Here is an 18,052-nt window from a genome sequence, read left to right as displayed (position 1 = left end):
GAATCTCAAATTATAACAGGATTCTGGGCAAGTACAAAGGAAAAGGAAGAGGAATAAAAAAGAAAAATAATTTCTGTGACAAAGTGGAGAGATTAACTGATACAAGGGGTGATGGTGAAAGGCACAAGTGGACAGGAATGGAACAAGAAACGGAAAATGGGTCTACAGGAGTTATAAGTGGGGAAAGCAAATTCATCATCAATCAAAACAATGAAATAAATATCAAATAAATAACTCCGAACACCTTATTTTGGAGACAAACCTTCAAAGATCTGATCACAAAAGAAAGGTTGAGACACACCAGGTGGATGTGATAGGGTGGGGAGGTCAGGGCCAAATTGCTTGACATGATTCTTGGATACCAGGTCAAGAAGTGTTAAGAACCTCAAACGTTTCTACAGGGGTAATGAAATTAAGTGCCACTCCTCATACTCATTTCCTGAGTATTTCCTGAGACTGGAATTCTGGGGGTACAAATCTCACTCACCGAGAGCTGACTGGTCAAATGTCATCAGCTCCTTGGTGTCAGCAGTAATGTTGAGTGCGCTGCCAATCGCTGGTAGCGTAACCACCAATAGCCCATGTTTAAAGAGGAACCCCAGACCAAAGATGAGTGAGGATGTGAAACAGAGGATATTTGGTAAAGGGGGAGGAATTGCATTCAAAGGCAAGGGCAGTGGGACATCTTTCAGCATGGGCCTGCTAATCCCGAAGTGGAGGCCTGATTCTGCTGAGAGATTGCTGAGCTGCCGTAGGGAGGGGCAGGAAAGGTGCGCAGCTCCCAAACTAACTGCTGCATCACCATGAAATTGTGATGGGCTCAGGATCCAAGGTGTCACGTGGCTCGCTGATGAGCCAAACTGACATGCTGCTGCTGATGGACAGGATCCCTGCATTTGACCCTTTCTGCCCCAAACTTAATTGCAACAGACTTTCTGGTGACGTTATGCACAATCATACCATCTCTAATCAGCTAACTAATTCTGCTTCAAAGCTGAAAAGTTGGAAAAGCAGACTTTGAGATGAGAAGTCAAAGAAATTAGACAGGGAAAATCCATGATCGATTTGGAGAAAAGTATTATGGAGAAGAAATATGCATTGGGAAGAGCACAAAATCAGATTTAGGACACACTACAGTTTGAGGATCCAGTGGAAAAAATAGCGGTCGTTCCGACAGACAGCTTCGGCAAGCAGGATGGAAGGATTTCCAAGAGCATCACAAATGGTGAGCACAGGACTTAACTAGCAATGAGGGGTGTACACACATGGATCTAAGAAACAAGGAGTGTTAGAACTTGTAGATGGGATTTAAAATCAATAGCACAGAGAAATCACATGAACAAAATTCAATAAGAGAAAGGAGAAAAATGGTGAAGCTAAAGTATGATTTTAAGAAAGCTGAAGAATTATAATTGCTGGTGGATGATATCAGGAAGAAACTAAAAGGAGATTGAGGTAATCTCAACACTTCAGTGGAAGTGAAAGTTAGAGTTGCAGTAACTTTGCAGTAAAATTAATAAAGTCGGTAACAATTCCAGGAAGCTGTATAGGTTTCAGCTAAAAAGATACTGTTCCTTAAGTTGGGAAAGCTTCAGTGGAACCATGTAGAAATTTGAGGATTTCAGAATAAGAATACAGCACAGAATTAAAGTGACAAGCACCAAGGAGTTCATGGTCACACTTGTGGATTAACAATCACAATCATGTTATAAACATTCATACATATATAGACATAAAAATTGCAACTCAGAAATCAGGCCATTTCCCTCACCCAATTTGTGTTGGTGTTTAACTTCCACATATTCAATAAAATTTCATATGCCTATTCTTTTCCCAAACCCTTTTCCTCAATCACCCATCTAATCTGTTCTTAAATGGCCCCTATTTCAACTAGCAACAACTTGCTATGCTCTGAAGAGCACATTGTTTCCATTCAATCAAAGGAAACAAAAATCTTGTGGTTTCAAACCACTTATCCCAACATCACTTTGGTTCAAATGATGTAATTTATTGTGGAAAGCTTCCTTCCAGAGTTGAGAAAAAGTAGTTGTAAGGGCCAAGTAGCTCTGCTTTATAAAATTCAGATCTTGCCTTAACTTTAATTATCTTAAAATAAATTAATTTATTTGAATTAAATTGATTTACCTTAATTTAAAGATAGCCACAAAACATAATGTTATAAGGCTCATAATTGCAACAACTAAAATAAATAGAATACAAAGAATAACAGCAGTAAATAGGACATCAATGTTTCAATCTGTAGAATAAAACATTACCTCCATCTCTTGTGTGGAGATGCTGTGGGATGGGTCAGGGAACTGCATGTACTTTACATGCTGACATGTTTTGCAATGAACATAGATAAGACTATCTGATGTTCTGTTCAAAGTGGAAAATAAGTGATGCAAATATCTTTCGCTACAACACTAATATACAATTATTCTCATAAGGAAGATAGAATAACACAACATGAATAGATATCAATATTAGATAAATAAACCAGGACAGAATTGAAGCTTCCAGTGTATAGGTCAAAGAAGATTAGAAAACATGGAAATTAAGTTCTCAATGCAATTAACTTCAATCTCTGTAAGAATATAGGGAATAAACTAATAATATTTGGTGGTACAGAAATAATTATTTGTATAGCTGGGATGAAGACAAAATTAGGGATATCAGTGATTATATTTGCTCAATTAAGCTTCAGTTTCCATTATACCACCTTTGGATACTAACATCCAATCCAGGTATACAGCCCCTTTTTTGGCTCGTTCCACAGCCTGCAGTTTTGCCTGCCGGTACACTTCAGAGGAATCAGGTTGACAAAGGCCCAATTGCACAATATCTGGAAAGGGTTTCTGCACAAGAAGATGGCCTTTCAAAGACAAGAATTCTTGAAAATTTTCCCGTACTGTACTGTTCTGTAAAAGAAGCAGGATATCAATTATTACCTTTCTTAAATTTATATTTTAAAAAAATTTTTTCTGAAAAGGTGATGTTAAAATGTACTTACATTGTAAACTTTAAATCTCAAATTGAACAGAAAATAACTACATATCAATCAAATATGGTAACCTTATTGGTTTGAATTTTGCAATAGAAACCATGAAACTGTCAGCATTCACCACCACATTTTGAATTTTCATTCTCAATTGTTTGCAGGAATCTCTTATTTACAATCACAAGTTTTTTAAACACTATTCCCTTTCTCCTTCTTGGTTTGCACACCTTCAGTCACATATGTATACTAGAATATGGTCTATCCAATACTGTCGCCTTGTACAGCCTGATAGTTAACTTTAAAAACACAGGAGATTCATGCAATTGAAAGACTATTCCCTGTTCAATCATTCTATTTTTGCAAATTTCTCTATGTTTACTTTTCTCTTCTCAAGTTACACAGAAATGCATGAAGCTGGCTGTGTTTGATTCTACCTGAAGGATCAACATTGACTTCCTGATATAAAAACCTCGATATCCCTTAGGGCAAATCTTTACTATGGAATAATTTACTGCATCCCAAAACTTAATAAATTCTTCAATGCTGAAGGAGGATCACTGGATCTGAAATGTTCACTCTTATTTCTCTCCACAGATGCCACCAGACCTGTTGAGATTATGCAACAATTTTGGTTTTGTGAAGGAATTTAGCATTTTTATTGTCTATGATCAGGAAGAAGTAAACTGTGTTTGAAAACCTGTCAGTTTTTGATGATATTACTACAACTGGAAAAACTGGTGACTGTTAGTGTTTAAAATGTATAATGTTTCAAGTAAAGAATGTGGAGAGAAATTTAAGACTTTTTAAATAATTTAAAAATTAACAGGAAAACATCGCCAATGAAAGAAACATCCCTACCTTAAGGTTAAATGGAGCTTAAGTGATACTGTCAGACCTGTGGTGGTATGTTTAACTATTTTACTTTGTACCCAAGATTTTTTACCAAGGTATTTTGTACCTAATACGTTTTATACAGGTACCTCGTACCTAAGATGGCACCAGGAATTGCGACATTGTACACTTTTCACTGTACTCCTATATCTCTGTACTTGAGTACATGTGACAATAAAATCTAATTCTAATTCCAGTTCTAATTCTAATAGTGCTAGGATCACACAGCTATTGTTTCTACCTGATTCTATCGATGTTATCCCAAAGTAAAGAGGATCAGCCTAAGAACAAAGATACCCATATTTCTCAGCAGCAGTCAAATATAGAGAGAATTATTTTCATAATTAGTTATTTTCTCTGCCTGAGATCCAGTCAATGTTGGGATCAGGCTATGATGCTCCCTTGGTAACCTTGATTCTTTGCAGCATATCACCTTGCCTTTTGTCATGAGTGACAGAGTATCTACACTCAATCATATTACATAGAGGTAAATGGAATACAGATGTCTTTTCATACTTTGTCACTGGCAAGACAACTAACGAGTAAATTCAAAATATTGATTGCCTATATCTGGTTTATTTATCTAATATTGATATCTATTCATGTTGTGTTATTCTATCTTCCTTATGAGAATAATTGTATATTAGTGTTGTAGCGAAAGATATTTGACTATCATCTCAAACAATGGAAGATCATACTACTGTATGTACAACTATTTCTTATACAAGTGAAAGTAACTTGTAAACATAAGGATGCACTCGTGTACAAAAGGCAACTACAGATACCTTGGAAAATACAAACTAATAATTAACTTAAATCTGTAGAATACACTATTCAATTTCTAAGCAAGGTATTTTACATCCACAGTGTAATTAGGCATGTAGTTCCAAGGGTTTTGCGCCAATGAGGGAATGATGTGTATCTGGATCAGGTGTGTAGCATGGAGGGGATATTTGCAGGTCGTAGTCATACAGCACAGAAACAGACTGTTCGGTCCATCCAGCCCAAGCCAACTATGTTCCCAAATTGAACTAGTCCTGCTGTGTGCATTTGGCTGATACGCCTCCAATGCTTTCTTATTCATGAACTTATCCAAATACCTTTTAAACATTGTAATTCTACTTGGATCCACCACTTTCTCTGGCAGTTCATTCCACACATGAACCACTCTGTGTAAAAAAAAGTTGCACCTCACGGTTTTTAAATCTTTCTCCTCTCACCTTAAAAATATGCCCCTAGTTTTGAACTCCCCCAACCCTCAGGAAAAACCCTCATGATTTTATAAACCTCAATAAAGTTACCCCTCAACCTCCTACATTCCAGTGAAAAAGATGTCAGCGTATCAGCCTATTTTCATACCTCAAGACCTTGATTATTTTGCTGTCCTTTCAGCTGAGTAAGCTAGTGGGCTTGGAGGGGACTGTCAAAGGAGCTTTCTTGAGTTGCTGCCTTTCCACCTTGTAGATGATACACAAGTCTGCCACGATGTAGTGATGGATAGAGTGAATGTGGATCGTAAGCCTTCTTGTACTTATTGCAGTTTAACATATTCAGAACCATTATTCACAAGATGAAATACTTAGCAGCCTAACATTGCTTTCTCATTTCTTATTGAATATTCAGATAATTACTGCACTATGTTTTGATATATATATACATTTAACTTTATCACTGTACAAGGGCACATTTCATTACAACATAGCCTTGAGGGGTTCGGTTCACTGATAAGAAATTTGTCAACTCTTCTCTCTAGTTACTGTACAATTGATACAAGTATGTCAACCAAATGGGAAATCATAGATAAGTCTGACAAATCTAATTAGAAAAGGAGATTATGACAATAATTCCATATTTGTTATCAATACATTATACAACTTCATTCCTGTTGGGACCAGAGGCTTACCCTTCATATGTGAACAATGGAAATTCGAATGCATCGTATTATCCTGAAGCAACTTAAAAGTTAACCACAATTTGAAACTTCAGGCAACTGTTGTAATTAGTATCCCTTTGTCGCTAACGAGTTTTGAATTATTGCAGACATTTATTAAACTGAAAGTCATACCAGCCATTTTACAATAAAACTGACTGACATATTTTCCCTTAAATCTCTCATTCAAATGTTTCCAAATATCCACGGCCCCTGTCCTAATATTCCCAGGGCGTAGCTCGTAACCTCTCACCTTACACAACAGCAGAATCATTTCCATTATCTTCAGTAATAACTTGCAGAATCCTGTACATGCCCTGATAGTAGGGTTTGTTTCCTCTTCAAGCACAAATATAGCTCCATTCAGTATTCATTTCCTTCAAAAGAAACCAGAAAGGGCTCTGGGATCAAGAGATGAGTCACTCTTGAAAAAGGAAGGGTTAACGAGAGAACAGAAAGTAACCTTCCAATTCACCATCTACTGCAAATCTGCATCATCTGACCACCATATATACAACTGGCCTCCATTTAACAAAGATCCACTACTTCCAGGTCCAACTACTTTCTTTCATCTCTCTCTCCACAAAGGAGGGAAACACAGCTCATTATGAATGCACATAACAAACCCTCTGCCCTAAATAACAAACCCTCTGCCCTCTCCACATGAATGGTATTAATAACTGACAATTATTAATTGTTGCTCTGACGATGCTCATTCATTTTGCCATCACTCATGCAAATTTGTAGTAGCGCAGAAAGATACTCTAGGACAGCAACCACAAGTAAAAAGACCATAGAATAAAGGTTCAGGTTTCCAGTCAATATGTTATTTAAATGAAGCGCTAAACATGACACAAACAGAATTTTTCTTCTGTTATCCAGTTTAGTATCAATTTAGTGTCTTGATAAGATGTTAGAATCCCTCATATACAGAAAGAAGCCATTCAGCCAATCGAGTCTACAGCGATCTGCAAAGAGCATCCCACCCAGACATGTATTTATCATGGCTAATCCACCTAGCCTACATATCCCTGGACACTACGAGGCAATTTACCATGGCCTATGGAAAGAAACCAGAGCGCCCAGCAGAAACCCATGCAGACACGGGAGAATGAGCAAACTCTACACAACAGTGCTAACCCCTGAGCTACTGTGCCATCCCTGTCTTGAACATAACTGCCAGGGGTTGCAGTTTAAAAACTAGAATGATAGGAGGATGCTCATCTAATTCAACAGAAACTTTACAAGGCGTTTTGACTTAGTGAACACCTAATGCCTACTATTCTTTATGCAAACACACTGGAGTCTAACATATCAATGCACTTTTGCTATCAACAGCCTGCAATCAAAACGGGGAATGATTTTACAATGCATGTGCTTCAATTTTCAAGAATTCACATTGACAAAAAATGCAAAATATTCAACATGTGTAAATTCTACTTATCATAAACGTAGCAACCAAACCTGGGACTAAAGACTCCATTTAAAGCTATGGATACTTAATAACTCACATTCATATACAGAACTTAAAAAAGCTTCACATATAATGGGATAGTTAGGTAGGCAAATAGAACATCCATCTTGTGAAGTTAAAAGATCCTGAAAATATCAGTACGAGTAATAATCAGTTAATAATGATCTTGTAGAAGCTTTAAGGAGGTATGCTTGCCAGATTCTGTGCAACTTGAACCTCAGTACATTGTGCTCTGGTCACTGAAAATCCAGATTGAACAATGACATCCCCAAGCTGGGCAGCCACCCTAACTGGAAGCACAACACTCAATTGGACTTGCTGTGCCTTTTTCTAAAGACAGCAATGCAGCTGAGTACTACTGTTCAAGTCTGTCAATTTAAGAGCAACGCTGACAATAGTTCTTCCAGGCTCAAAAAACAGCAGCAACCTAGAGACATGAAGAACCAAAGCTAACAAAAACTGAACATTGCCTGTGGGAATGGGCTTCACTGTGGCTGCGTGTGCTTTCGTTAATTAGTTTCATCAGGCTGGAATTGAGTGGCATGAGTTCCCAGTTCTGAAACTACAAAGCTTTCACTGAATCTGTTGCTGCGCACTTTGCTTCTGTATTTTCTGTGATGAAAGGGAAGATGCGAAACAACTGACATCTTAGGGACTCAATGAAATGCTCAATTCCCAACAACTCAATGTTTGAATTCCTCCAGTCAGAATTTTGTCCCAGCTACAACATTTAGCCCTCATCAATTCTCAAATAATATCGAATTTGATTGTAACCATGGTAAACCATGCATCACATCTTTCTCTGATCCATCTGCAGGCTCTGGCATGGTGGATCACATCATTGTCCAGCAATATATGTCCCTGACCATCCAGCTGGATGGCACTACCTGCATCTGGTTCCATTCTTAGCTGTTCAATCATAATCACAGTAACCCTCCAACTCCTGTCACTGTCTTCAGTCTCCTCCACAAACTCTTTGTTGATCACCAATGCCCATCCTTCTCCCTGAAGATTATCTCAGGCTGAACTCGACTGTTTAGAACTACTGTGTCATCACTGACAATCATGAATGCTGGTTTGTACATTTCCTATATTTTCTACAATACACTGCACATCACTATATCACCACTCGTCAGTTTTTAAAAATGCTGAAACAACTTTCTGCCATTTTTTTCGTAACAAATGGTTGTGAATACAATTCCAGAGTTTTCCCCATTGCTACTGAATTAACACTGCCAACCACCAAGCACACAATATTTTGAAACGGCTTTCGACAACAATCTAAGTCAATTTATAACCATGCAATTACAGATATTTCAAGAAAAGGGTCTTTAAATGAACTGACTGTCCTTTTTTTTTTAAGATTACTTACAGTGTGGAAACAGGCCCTTCAGCCCAACAAGTCCACACCGACCCGCCGAAGCGCAACCCACCCATTACCCTACATTTACCCCTTTACCTAACACTACGGGCAATTTAGCATGACCAATTCACCTGACCTGCACATCTTTCTCATGTGATATTAATTCTGTGATCTATATATATTCATAAACTTTGGAGTTTGAATTTTGAATTGGTGGCATGCAGGGTTTCTGTGTATATGAAAGAATTTAACAATTAACCTTTCTGTAGCAAAATTTCAAAACCGAATTTGAAATTAATTTGGATAGCTCACAGAGACAGATGTACGAACAGCTTCTCCTGGATAAGGGGATTAGTTCAGAACAGTTAGGAAATGGGTTACTTCAGTATTTTAATTTGAAAATTCCAGACCGTAAATGTTTAATTAGAAACCTAGCATTTGATTATTTAAAATCAATGTTAAATTTGGTTGTGAGAAATAATCGAAGGAAAGGCTATCAAGCTCTCAAGATGGAGAATTGAAATAAACAGTTCAACCTACACATGAGAAAGAAAGGACTTTGAGTATTGTAAAGTGATGACTCCCGGAATAGATAGGATCTTATTTTGCCATGTGTTTTGAAATTGTTCAAATTTTACTATATGTAAACAGTTTAGTTTGTTCAATTTTATTGTTATTTCTGTTGTGTAATAAACTCGATGTATTGTTAAAAACAAATTTACAGCATTATATATTTATGTTTCAGTGAAAGGCTGCCATATTGATTTTTTTAAAAATCTGATCTATCAAGCCAGATTTCAGTATGGGATCTGATTTGTTCAATAGTTAAGTTGCCACAGTCCCAAAGGATTGTGCGGTCATTAGACATCCATGACTGGTGGTGGTTTAACTCGAGGGTCACCATGCCTTAGGTGAGGGGAGGCGGTAGAGAAGGACGAACCTACATGAGAAGCTCAGCCGTCACAGGACTCAACCCATGTTGTTTAGTAGTAACATCAGCTGAATTCATGACACTTAGCATGTCAAAGCAATTGAAACAAATATTGAATAATAGTTGGGACTGCAAGTAGGAATTACAGGGTGCATAATTAAATTAACTGGTGTCTTTTAGTGAAGTCATTTATCATGTTAAGCTTATTTTCCATCACTGGCAATGAACAACTTGCTGCATGTCTCATATGCATAATTCTAGGTTCATATTCACATTGAAGTTGATCTGTCTCAAATTTGTAGCCCAATTCGTCCACATCTGCCTTAATTCTAAGCTGTCTTCCTTGAATTTGTCCCCTTGTCAACACACGTTGCCTCACCACTTTTTGTTATAATAAAAATGACAAGTTATAGGAATAGTACAAACATCTGCAAATCAAAACCAAGTCTCTAAAAAGTCTACTAGGTACTGTTATAACTTTCTTCATTTACTCTCACTCTTTTCTTTTGAATATTAGAAAATGTTTTATTATCTACAAGTTTGCAGATGTACCTCATGTACCTATGAAATTCCTTAAAATACTAATCAGAGTCTCTCTCGTGGTAACGTTGATCCAAAAAGGAACATGATGTCTGTGCTGTTGCTAGGTTTCCCACAGGTATAATCCAATTTAATTTTTTTCTCTATAACCTTTAAAGTGATTTTATTAAGAAAGAACCTGTACTTGCTTATTATCGTCTCTGCCCTCAAAACTTTTCAAAGTCGTTCACAATCAGACTTTTGAAATGTTGTCACAACTGTAATGTTGGAAATGCTGTGTGAGGCATAAAAGTTTGAAAATTAAAATTCCGAACTTCCGTTTGGTAAGTTGAAAGAATAATGCAACATTCCATGTTTCAAACTTTTATTGTAAACAATGGCTAAAAAAGATATCAGCTAAACACTATTTCCTTTCTGTATGAAGTTAAACTATATTCCCATAAAGTATGTTCCTATTTGTATACTAACCACCAGTCAACTATCTCCACAGAATTACACTCCTTTAACAAATAGTCCTTAGTTACTCCTAGCTACCAAAGGGCTCTGTATCCTTGTTTCACCAAGTAGTAACTGAGTGACAGTCTCCAGGCACTTTTGTAAGGAGAGCCTCCAGTTTCTACAGAATTTTATTTTGGCAGGTCTTGAGCCAACAGTTTTACCAGTTTTTCTGCTGATAAGCAGTTAACAAATGCTCACATATGCATTTAACATTTTAAGTCACTGTGAAACATACCTCTTTATCGAGTATATGCCTATATTCCACAAAGTCATTTATCAACTGGGCTGGGCCCATCAGTTCAGTTTTGGCCTTTATCCAATCCACTGAAAACATGAGTGAATAGAGTTCCTGTGAAAAACATGTATAAAATTCAGCATGCTTATCTTTGATAAAATAGTAAAGTAAAAAATAGAACTCCGGCTTTAGAAACCAAAAACATCTTTAGTTCCCAAGAAGTTAACCTATTAAGTACAAGTTGCAAGTGAAAACGTTCAGAATGACGAAAAAGATCATGTAACTGGTGGTTAAACTGCTGATTGCATTTAAAATTGCTCAACCAAACTGCAAGAGTTTAATTGATGCTGGGAAGTTAAATGAAGTACCTTGCATACTGCATTCCACCTTTTGGGAGTTAGAACCAATTTATTGACAAGTTGACCCAGCATATATATGACCTGCAGTCAGACAATCTCAGAATACTACAGACTTTTGTCAAAATATAACATGGTCCACTGCACACAAAACATCAGTTGAAGGATGAAGTTTGATAACTATTTTTGCAGAAGAATGAAACTTGGGGAAGGGAATAAAAGGACAAAGCCTCAATCAAATATGTGGATTACATTATATACAATTAGTGACTATGTAAAGTTACCCTAATGAAAATGCATGATTTTAACATTCTAGTTAACTAGATTGACTTGTGAGTATATGTCTGCTGAATAAAGTTATTCACCTTGCTCTATTTCAATAACTATTAGCATGATATTTTAATTGATTTATTTATCATTACTACAGTGCATTATGGAGAAATTAGAAAGGTTCACCTGCATTCATTACATTTGAATAGTTATAAGGAAAGTTGAAACGTTCACATTAAAAACATTTCCTAGTGAAAAAATCATATTACTGAGGTCCTAACACTGAAACACCAAATTCATTAATCTATAAAATGAGAACATTTTAATACACCAGCTTACTTAAGTAACCAATTCAATTTCTAACAAAAGTTTCATGCAAAATTTATCCTTTGATGCGATATTCATTACCATCTCCATTAGAAGCATACAGAAAGATTTTCCCATTAGGAAACTGACTTTAAAATGCCAATCACAGAGAACTTTACTATATCTAAAAGTAACCTCTTAATTTTGAAAAGTATTTTATTCTTTTCGAGTTGAGTTGCTAGGTATATGTAAGAATCACTTTACAAACTTTACATTCTGATTGTTTCACTACAGGAAAATGCAGTCACTGCCCAAGACAATTGAAAGATTTAGATTCCAGCTGTCAATAAGTGTTTTCAAGGCAAATAACAACACTTCAGTACCTACAACCTTTGTTCCAATTATAGATACATACCAAGATATGCACAATTTTGCTAATAATTAGAGTTACATCATAAATCTAAAAAGTACTTGAACAGTATTCCAACGTCCCGTTTCAATAAAATGGGTGCCAGCTTGTAAATGGACAACGACAAAGCAAATTAGCTAAAAACTTTTCTTTCACAAGAACATAACTAGGAGCAGGTGTAGGAAATTCAGCCTGTCGAACCTGCTTCACCATTTAACGCGATCATGGCTGACCTCATTTCAGCCTCAACTTTCCTGACCACTTCCCATAATTCTTTAACTTATCACTAATTAAAAATCTTCCATCTCCTCCTTAAATGCCTACAATATCACAACATTGAACGTCCTCTGCGATAATGAATTCCATAGATCACAACATTCAGAGAAGTAATTTCTCCTCAACTGAATTTTAAATCTACCATCCTAAAATTATGACCTCTCATTCAAGATGTCCCCATTAGGGAAAACATCCACTCCATGTTTACTTTGTCAATCCCTTTAGTATCTGATATATTTAATTGAGATCTCCTCTCATCTATACTGTAAAACTTTAGAAAGTATCAGTGTAAAATGGTCAATCGCTCTTCATATATCAAGCCTTACATCTCTGGAATTAATCTAGTAAAACTTCTTGAACTGCCTCCAATGCAATTACATCCTTCCTCAAGTAAAGAAATGAAAACTCTATGCAGTATTCCAGAAAGTTAAAAATCACACATCAGGTTATAGTCCAACAGGTTTATTTGGAAGTACTAGCTTGCAGAGTACTACTCCTTCATCAAGTAACTAATGGGGCAGGATCATAAGACACAGAATTTATTGCAAAAGATCACAGGGTCATGCAATTAAAACAATATATTGAACAAACCTATACTGCTGTTAAGTCTTCCATCTTTTAGAATGGGTTACAGGTTTTGGTTCATTAAGATGTAAATCCCAGAACTTCTTTTAAGTCACATTCTCAAGATAGAGGTTTTATATTAGAAAAATGACATCACAGCTCAGACAAAGCATTAAAGGTGAGGTCAGAGTCTGTCTGTATCCCAATCTTGAGTCAGACTGGTTCTAGTTACCTGAAGGAGGAGCGGCACTCAAGGTACCTGCAAATAAACCTGTTGGACTATAACCTTGTGTTATGTGATTTTTAACTTTGTCCACCCCAGTATAACCGAGGCACCTCCACATCATGTATTCCGGGAAGGCTCGGGAACTCTTACTGCAGCTGTACAAGGTGCTGGTGAGTCCACATGTGGAGAATTGTGAGCAGTTTTGGTCCCCTTATGTGAGAAAAGGTATGTTCATTGGAGACTGTTCAAAGAAAGTTCACTAGAACGATCACAGTTATGGAGGGATTGTCTTATGAACAAAAGGTAAACAAGTTGGGACACTAATCGTTGGAATTTAGAAGAGTGAGAGCTGGTGCCATTGAAACTACAGGATTCGTAAAGGGCTTGACAAGGTAAATGTTGAGTGGATATTTCCCCGACAGGATGTAGTCTCAGATTAAAGGAGATCAAGTTAAGACTGAGATGAGGAGGAATTTCTATTCTCAGAGAGTTGCAAATCTTTAGAACTCCTTGCCACAGGGAGCTGTGAGGAAGAGTTCTTGCTTGAATTTAAGGTCAAGATAGATAGATTTTTAATCAGTAGGGGAAACAAGAGTTCCAGGCAAAACACAAGAAAGTGGACGTGAGGATTGCTGGGTCAGCCAAGATCCTATTGAATGGTGTAGCAGGCTCAAGAGGCTGAATATTGTTTGATACAATTCCTTGGGATATGCAACTGCATAAAGGATTCTGCAAAACTGCGATGTGTTGTTTGGAGGTAATATATAGAATACCTCTGAAGAAACAGATAAACATTGGAACAAGTATGGAAAAATGAAATGGGATACAAGGTAATAATGTTTTTTTTAAATTACATAAACCATTTTACACTAAGAATACTAATTCAATTCACAGGAAGACCTCCATAATACATGGAGCAACTAGTCGGCTGATAGTTTCCTATACTAGTCATATCAAATTATGGTGGATTGTATAACAATTTTCTAATGACTAAAAATTGTTACTTACACAAGTCTCAAAATGGAACAAAAGTTGCTGATTTTAAAAAAAGTCAAGGTAATTGAGTCTGCACGAACCTTGTCCATATTCGCTTTAGCCATATGGTTTGGTAGAAAACTGTACCAATACATACAATCTTCATCAGAAGGTGATGGAAATTGCCCTTTATATATCTTGTGATATTGCTGAACCATTTTTGCATGCAAGTCCTGGGAGAAAAGCAAATATGAACTGAAGCTAACTCCATGAACAATTTCAAAAGATTGTAATAAAATGCAATAAAGTCTGCAAATACACCAGCATCATAGCCACCTATTTTTCAGAGGTCTCCGTTAAATTTACAAATAGGTGTCCTACAGCAGCTGTGTGCCACAATTACAATTTTAAGGTAGAAGTAGATGGAGCATGCACCACACATGCTCCACCCATTTCTTTCAGATACTGAAAGAATTTAACCAGCACTACTTAACAGGTTCCAGAATTTTTTTTTTCATTTTGTGGATCCAGATGGAGCAGGAACTGGAGAACATAAAACCAGTTCTATGGCACCACCCATACTCACTCACGATAGTCTCCAGGATCTTCTTGCAATCAATGAGCTGCAAGTGAGGCAACAGTGAAGTGAGACTGAAAGTAATAAAGCTCTGGGTTAGCTCTCGTGGGAAGCACAACCTGTCCACCCATTTCAGCCAGACATTATATTTCATCCCCACTGTGCCCCAATTGATCAAAAAGGAAATTGGAAACTCACAACACCAAGTAAAATTGTATACACAATATTCAAAGCAGGTTATATTATCTTGTGTGACTCTGATATTACTGAATATACATTTACCAGAAAATATCCAAGTTCCAAAATTATACTTCCACAAAGAAGCCAGAAATACAAAATGAAGCTGCAAGAACATGAGCAAGAGGAAGAATCATGTGAAAACAAAACAAATCTACCGGAAGCTGATTGCGATATTGTTCAGTCAGGAAATCCAACTGTAAATCATGTAGGTAATAATGAAAAGATTTCCCATTGCGGTCACAGAATAGTAAAGATTTGTTGACAAATACTTGTAGGATGTCTTCCACTTCTTCTGTTTCTAATGCCCACAGAATACTCAGAACCTGTTCCAACAAAAATATTCACAGTAGTATTGCATATGGAATTACCACAGAAACAATAAAAACTTGTATTTTTACTTGCCTTTAACATAGCAAAACATTGTAAGCCAAGTCATAGGGGAATTATCAAACAAAATATAAAACCAAACTACTCAAGAAAATAATGGGGCAGGTGACCAAGCTAAATGCCTCAAAAGAGAGAGAAGTAGAGGGGTTTAGGAAGGGAATTCAAGAGCACAGGGCCTTGGCATTTGAAGGTACAGCTGCGGATAACAAAGGTATTAAAACCAGGAAAGTTAAACACTCAGAATTGGAGGAGGGACAACAAAAACTGCAGATGCTGGAATCCAAACTGGACCAGCATGAGGCTGGAAGAACACAGCAAGCCAGGCAGCATCAGGAGGTGCAGAAGTTGACATTTCAGGATTAACCCTTCTTAAATTGGAGGAGAGCAGATACCCCTGAATGCTGAAGTAGAATACAGAAGTACAAAGAGATGAGGCTAGAGAGATATTTGAAAAAAAATGACAATTTTAAAATCAAGAAGTTGCTTAACTGGAAACTATTGTAGGTTGGGGAGTTCAAAAGTGATGGGTGAATGGGATTTGTTGCCTTCATATTTAACAATCTTTGTGGGCTTGAGTTTGAAGGATTGGAGATATCTGGATTTTTGTTTTACAGGGTCAATGAGAGAGCACGGTCAAGGTCCAAGGTTATCTAAAGTGCTAAAGAGTTCATCAATCCATTAGTAATGGCAAAGCTAATTCAGGTTCAAAGAATGGCTGTTTTCAATATTGATAAATTGATCTTTATTCCAATTTTTTTTAAACTCATTCTCAAGAATGACAGTTCGCTGGCTCTGACAGTATTTCTAGCCATCTCCAACTTCCCTTGAGAAGGAGGTGCTGAGCTGCCTTCTTGATCAACTATAGTCCATTTGCTGTAAGTACGTCCATAATGTTGTTAGGGAGGGCATTTGGGGAATTTTGACACAGCATCGATAAAAGAAAGGTGATGGATTACCAAGTCATGATAGTCACCACGTACCTACTGCTCTTTGCCTTTTAGATGGTAGTTCTTAACTTGGAACATGCTGGGAAAGGAGCGTTGAAGTTCTACAGTGCATTTTGTAAATGGTATACACTGCTGCCACTGTGCGTTAGGGGTGGATTGGGTAATTGTCTGTGGACGTGGTACTAATTAATCAGGCTGCTTTGATAGTCTCAGGTTTTTTTGCAAGTTAGAACTGCAACAATCCAGCTAAGTGAAGTGTATTCTTTCACACTTCTGACTTGTGCCTTATAAATGGTGTATAGACTTTCGGTGGTCTGGTGGTGAGTTACTTGCTGCAGAATTGAGTCTCTGACCTTCTTTTGTAGCCACACTATTTGGATGGATAGTTCAGTTCACTTTTTGATTAATACCAATTCCCATGGCGGGATTCATCAATGAAATTACCATCGAATGTCAAGGGGTGATGGTTAGATTCTCCCTTGTTGGAGATGGTTATTGCAAGCTCTTGTGTGGCATGAATGTTTATTGCCATTTGTCAGTCTAAGCCTGAATACTGTCCAGATCTTGCAGCCTGTGCATGTAAGGAGTCATAAATGGTGCTGAATATTGTGTAACAATTGGCGAACATCAGCCCCTTCTGACCTCTGGATGGAGGAATGGTCACTGATGAATCAACTGAAGATAACTGGACCTAGAACGCTACCCTGCAGTGATGTTCTGGAACTTAAATGACTGACCTCCAACAAGAGACGAAGAGTGTGGTGCTGGAAAAGTACAGCCAGTCAGACAGCATCTGAGGAGCAGGAGATTTAATGTTTTGGCCATAAGCCCTTCATCAGCAATGAGCCCCTCATGCTCGAAATGTTGATTCTCCTGTTCCTCGGATGCTGCCTGACCAGCTGTGCTTTTCCAGCACTACACTCTTCAATTCTGATCTATAGCATCTGCAGTCCTCACTTTCTCCTACCTGACCTCCAACAAGTTCTATTCCCGCCTCAGGCGACTGACTGTGTGGAGTTTGCACGTTCTCCCAGTGTCTGCGTGGGTTTCCTCTGGGTGCTCCGGTTTCCTCCGACAGTCCAAAGATGTGCAGGTCAGGTGAATTGGCCATGCTAAATTGCCCGTAGTGTTAGGCAAGGGGTAGATATAGATGTAGGGGTAGGGGTATGGGTGGGTTACGCTTCGGCGGGGCGGTGTGGACTTGTTGGGCCGAAGGGCCTGTTTCCACACTGTAAGTAATCTAATGTGGGCGGCACGGTGGCACAGTGGTTAGCACTGCTGCCTCACAGCGCCAGAGACCCGGGTTCATTTCCCGCCTCAGGCGACTAACTGTGTGGAGTTTGTACATTCTCCCTGTGTCTGCGTGGGTTTCCTCCGGGTGCTCTGGTTTCCTCCCACAGTCCAAAAATGTGCAGGTCAGGTGAATTGGCCACGCTAAAATTGCCTGTAGTGTTCGATGCAGGGGAAGGGGTATGGGTGGGTGCGCTTCAGCGGGTCGGTGTGGACTTGTTGGGCCGAAGGGCCTGTTTCCACACTAAGTAATCTAATCTAATCTAAACAAGTACAACCATCATTTATGATAGGTATGACTCCAATCAATTGATTCATCAATGACTCATGCTTTGCTAGTGCTCCCTAATGCCTGGTACAGTTTAA

General features: G+C 37.8%; 1 protein-coding gene across 6 annotated transcripts in view; it reads right to left on the bottom strand.

The window, feature by feature from the left end:
* The window catches only part of apaf1 (apoptotic peptidase activating factor 1), a 182,035-nt gene that overhangs the window by 120,905 nt on the left and 43,078 nt on the right, over positions 1-18,052 (bottom strand). For all 6 annotated transcript variants that reach the window (XR_011955290.1, XR_011955291.1, XM_072562470.1 and 3 more), the window contains exons 9-12: positions 15,218-15,385; positions 14,347-14,478; positions 10,864-10,977; positions 2,737-2,921 (exon numbers count right to left, since the gene is read on the bottom strand). Coding sequence is in view for 4 of the 6 variants with exons in the window: in XM_072562470.1 (XP_072418571.1) it covers positions 2,737-2,921; positions 10,864-10,977; positions 14,347-14,478; positions 15,218-15,385 (599 nt within the window). In the remaining 2 variants the exon portion in view is untranslated. The remainder of the gene's footprint in view (positions 1-2,736; positions 2,922-10,863; positions 10,978-14,346; positions 14,479-15,217; positions 15,386-18,052) is intronic.

Source organism: Chiloscyllium punctatum, chromosome 44 (genome assembly GCF_047496795.1).
Source record: "Chiloscyllium punctatum isolate Juve2018m chromosome 44, sChiPun1.3, whole genome shotgun sequence".
NCBI lineage: Eukaryota > Metazoa > Chordata > Chondrichthyes > Orectolobiformes > Hemiscylliidae > Chiloscyllium > Chiloscyllium punctatum.
This window is presented reverse-complemented; position numbering and strand designations above follow the sequence as displayed.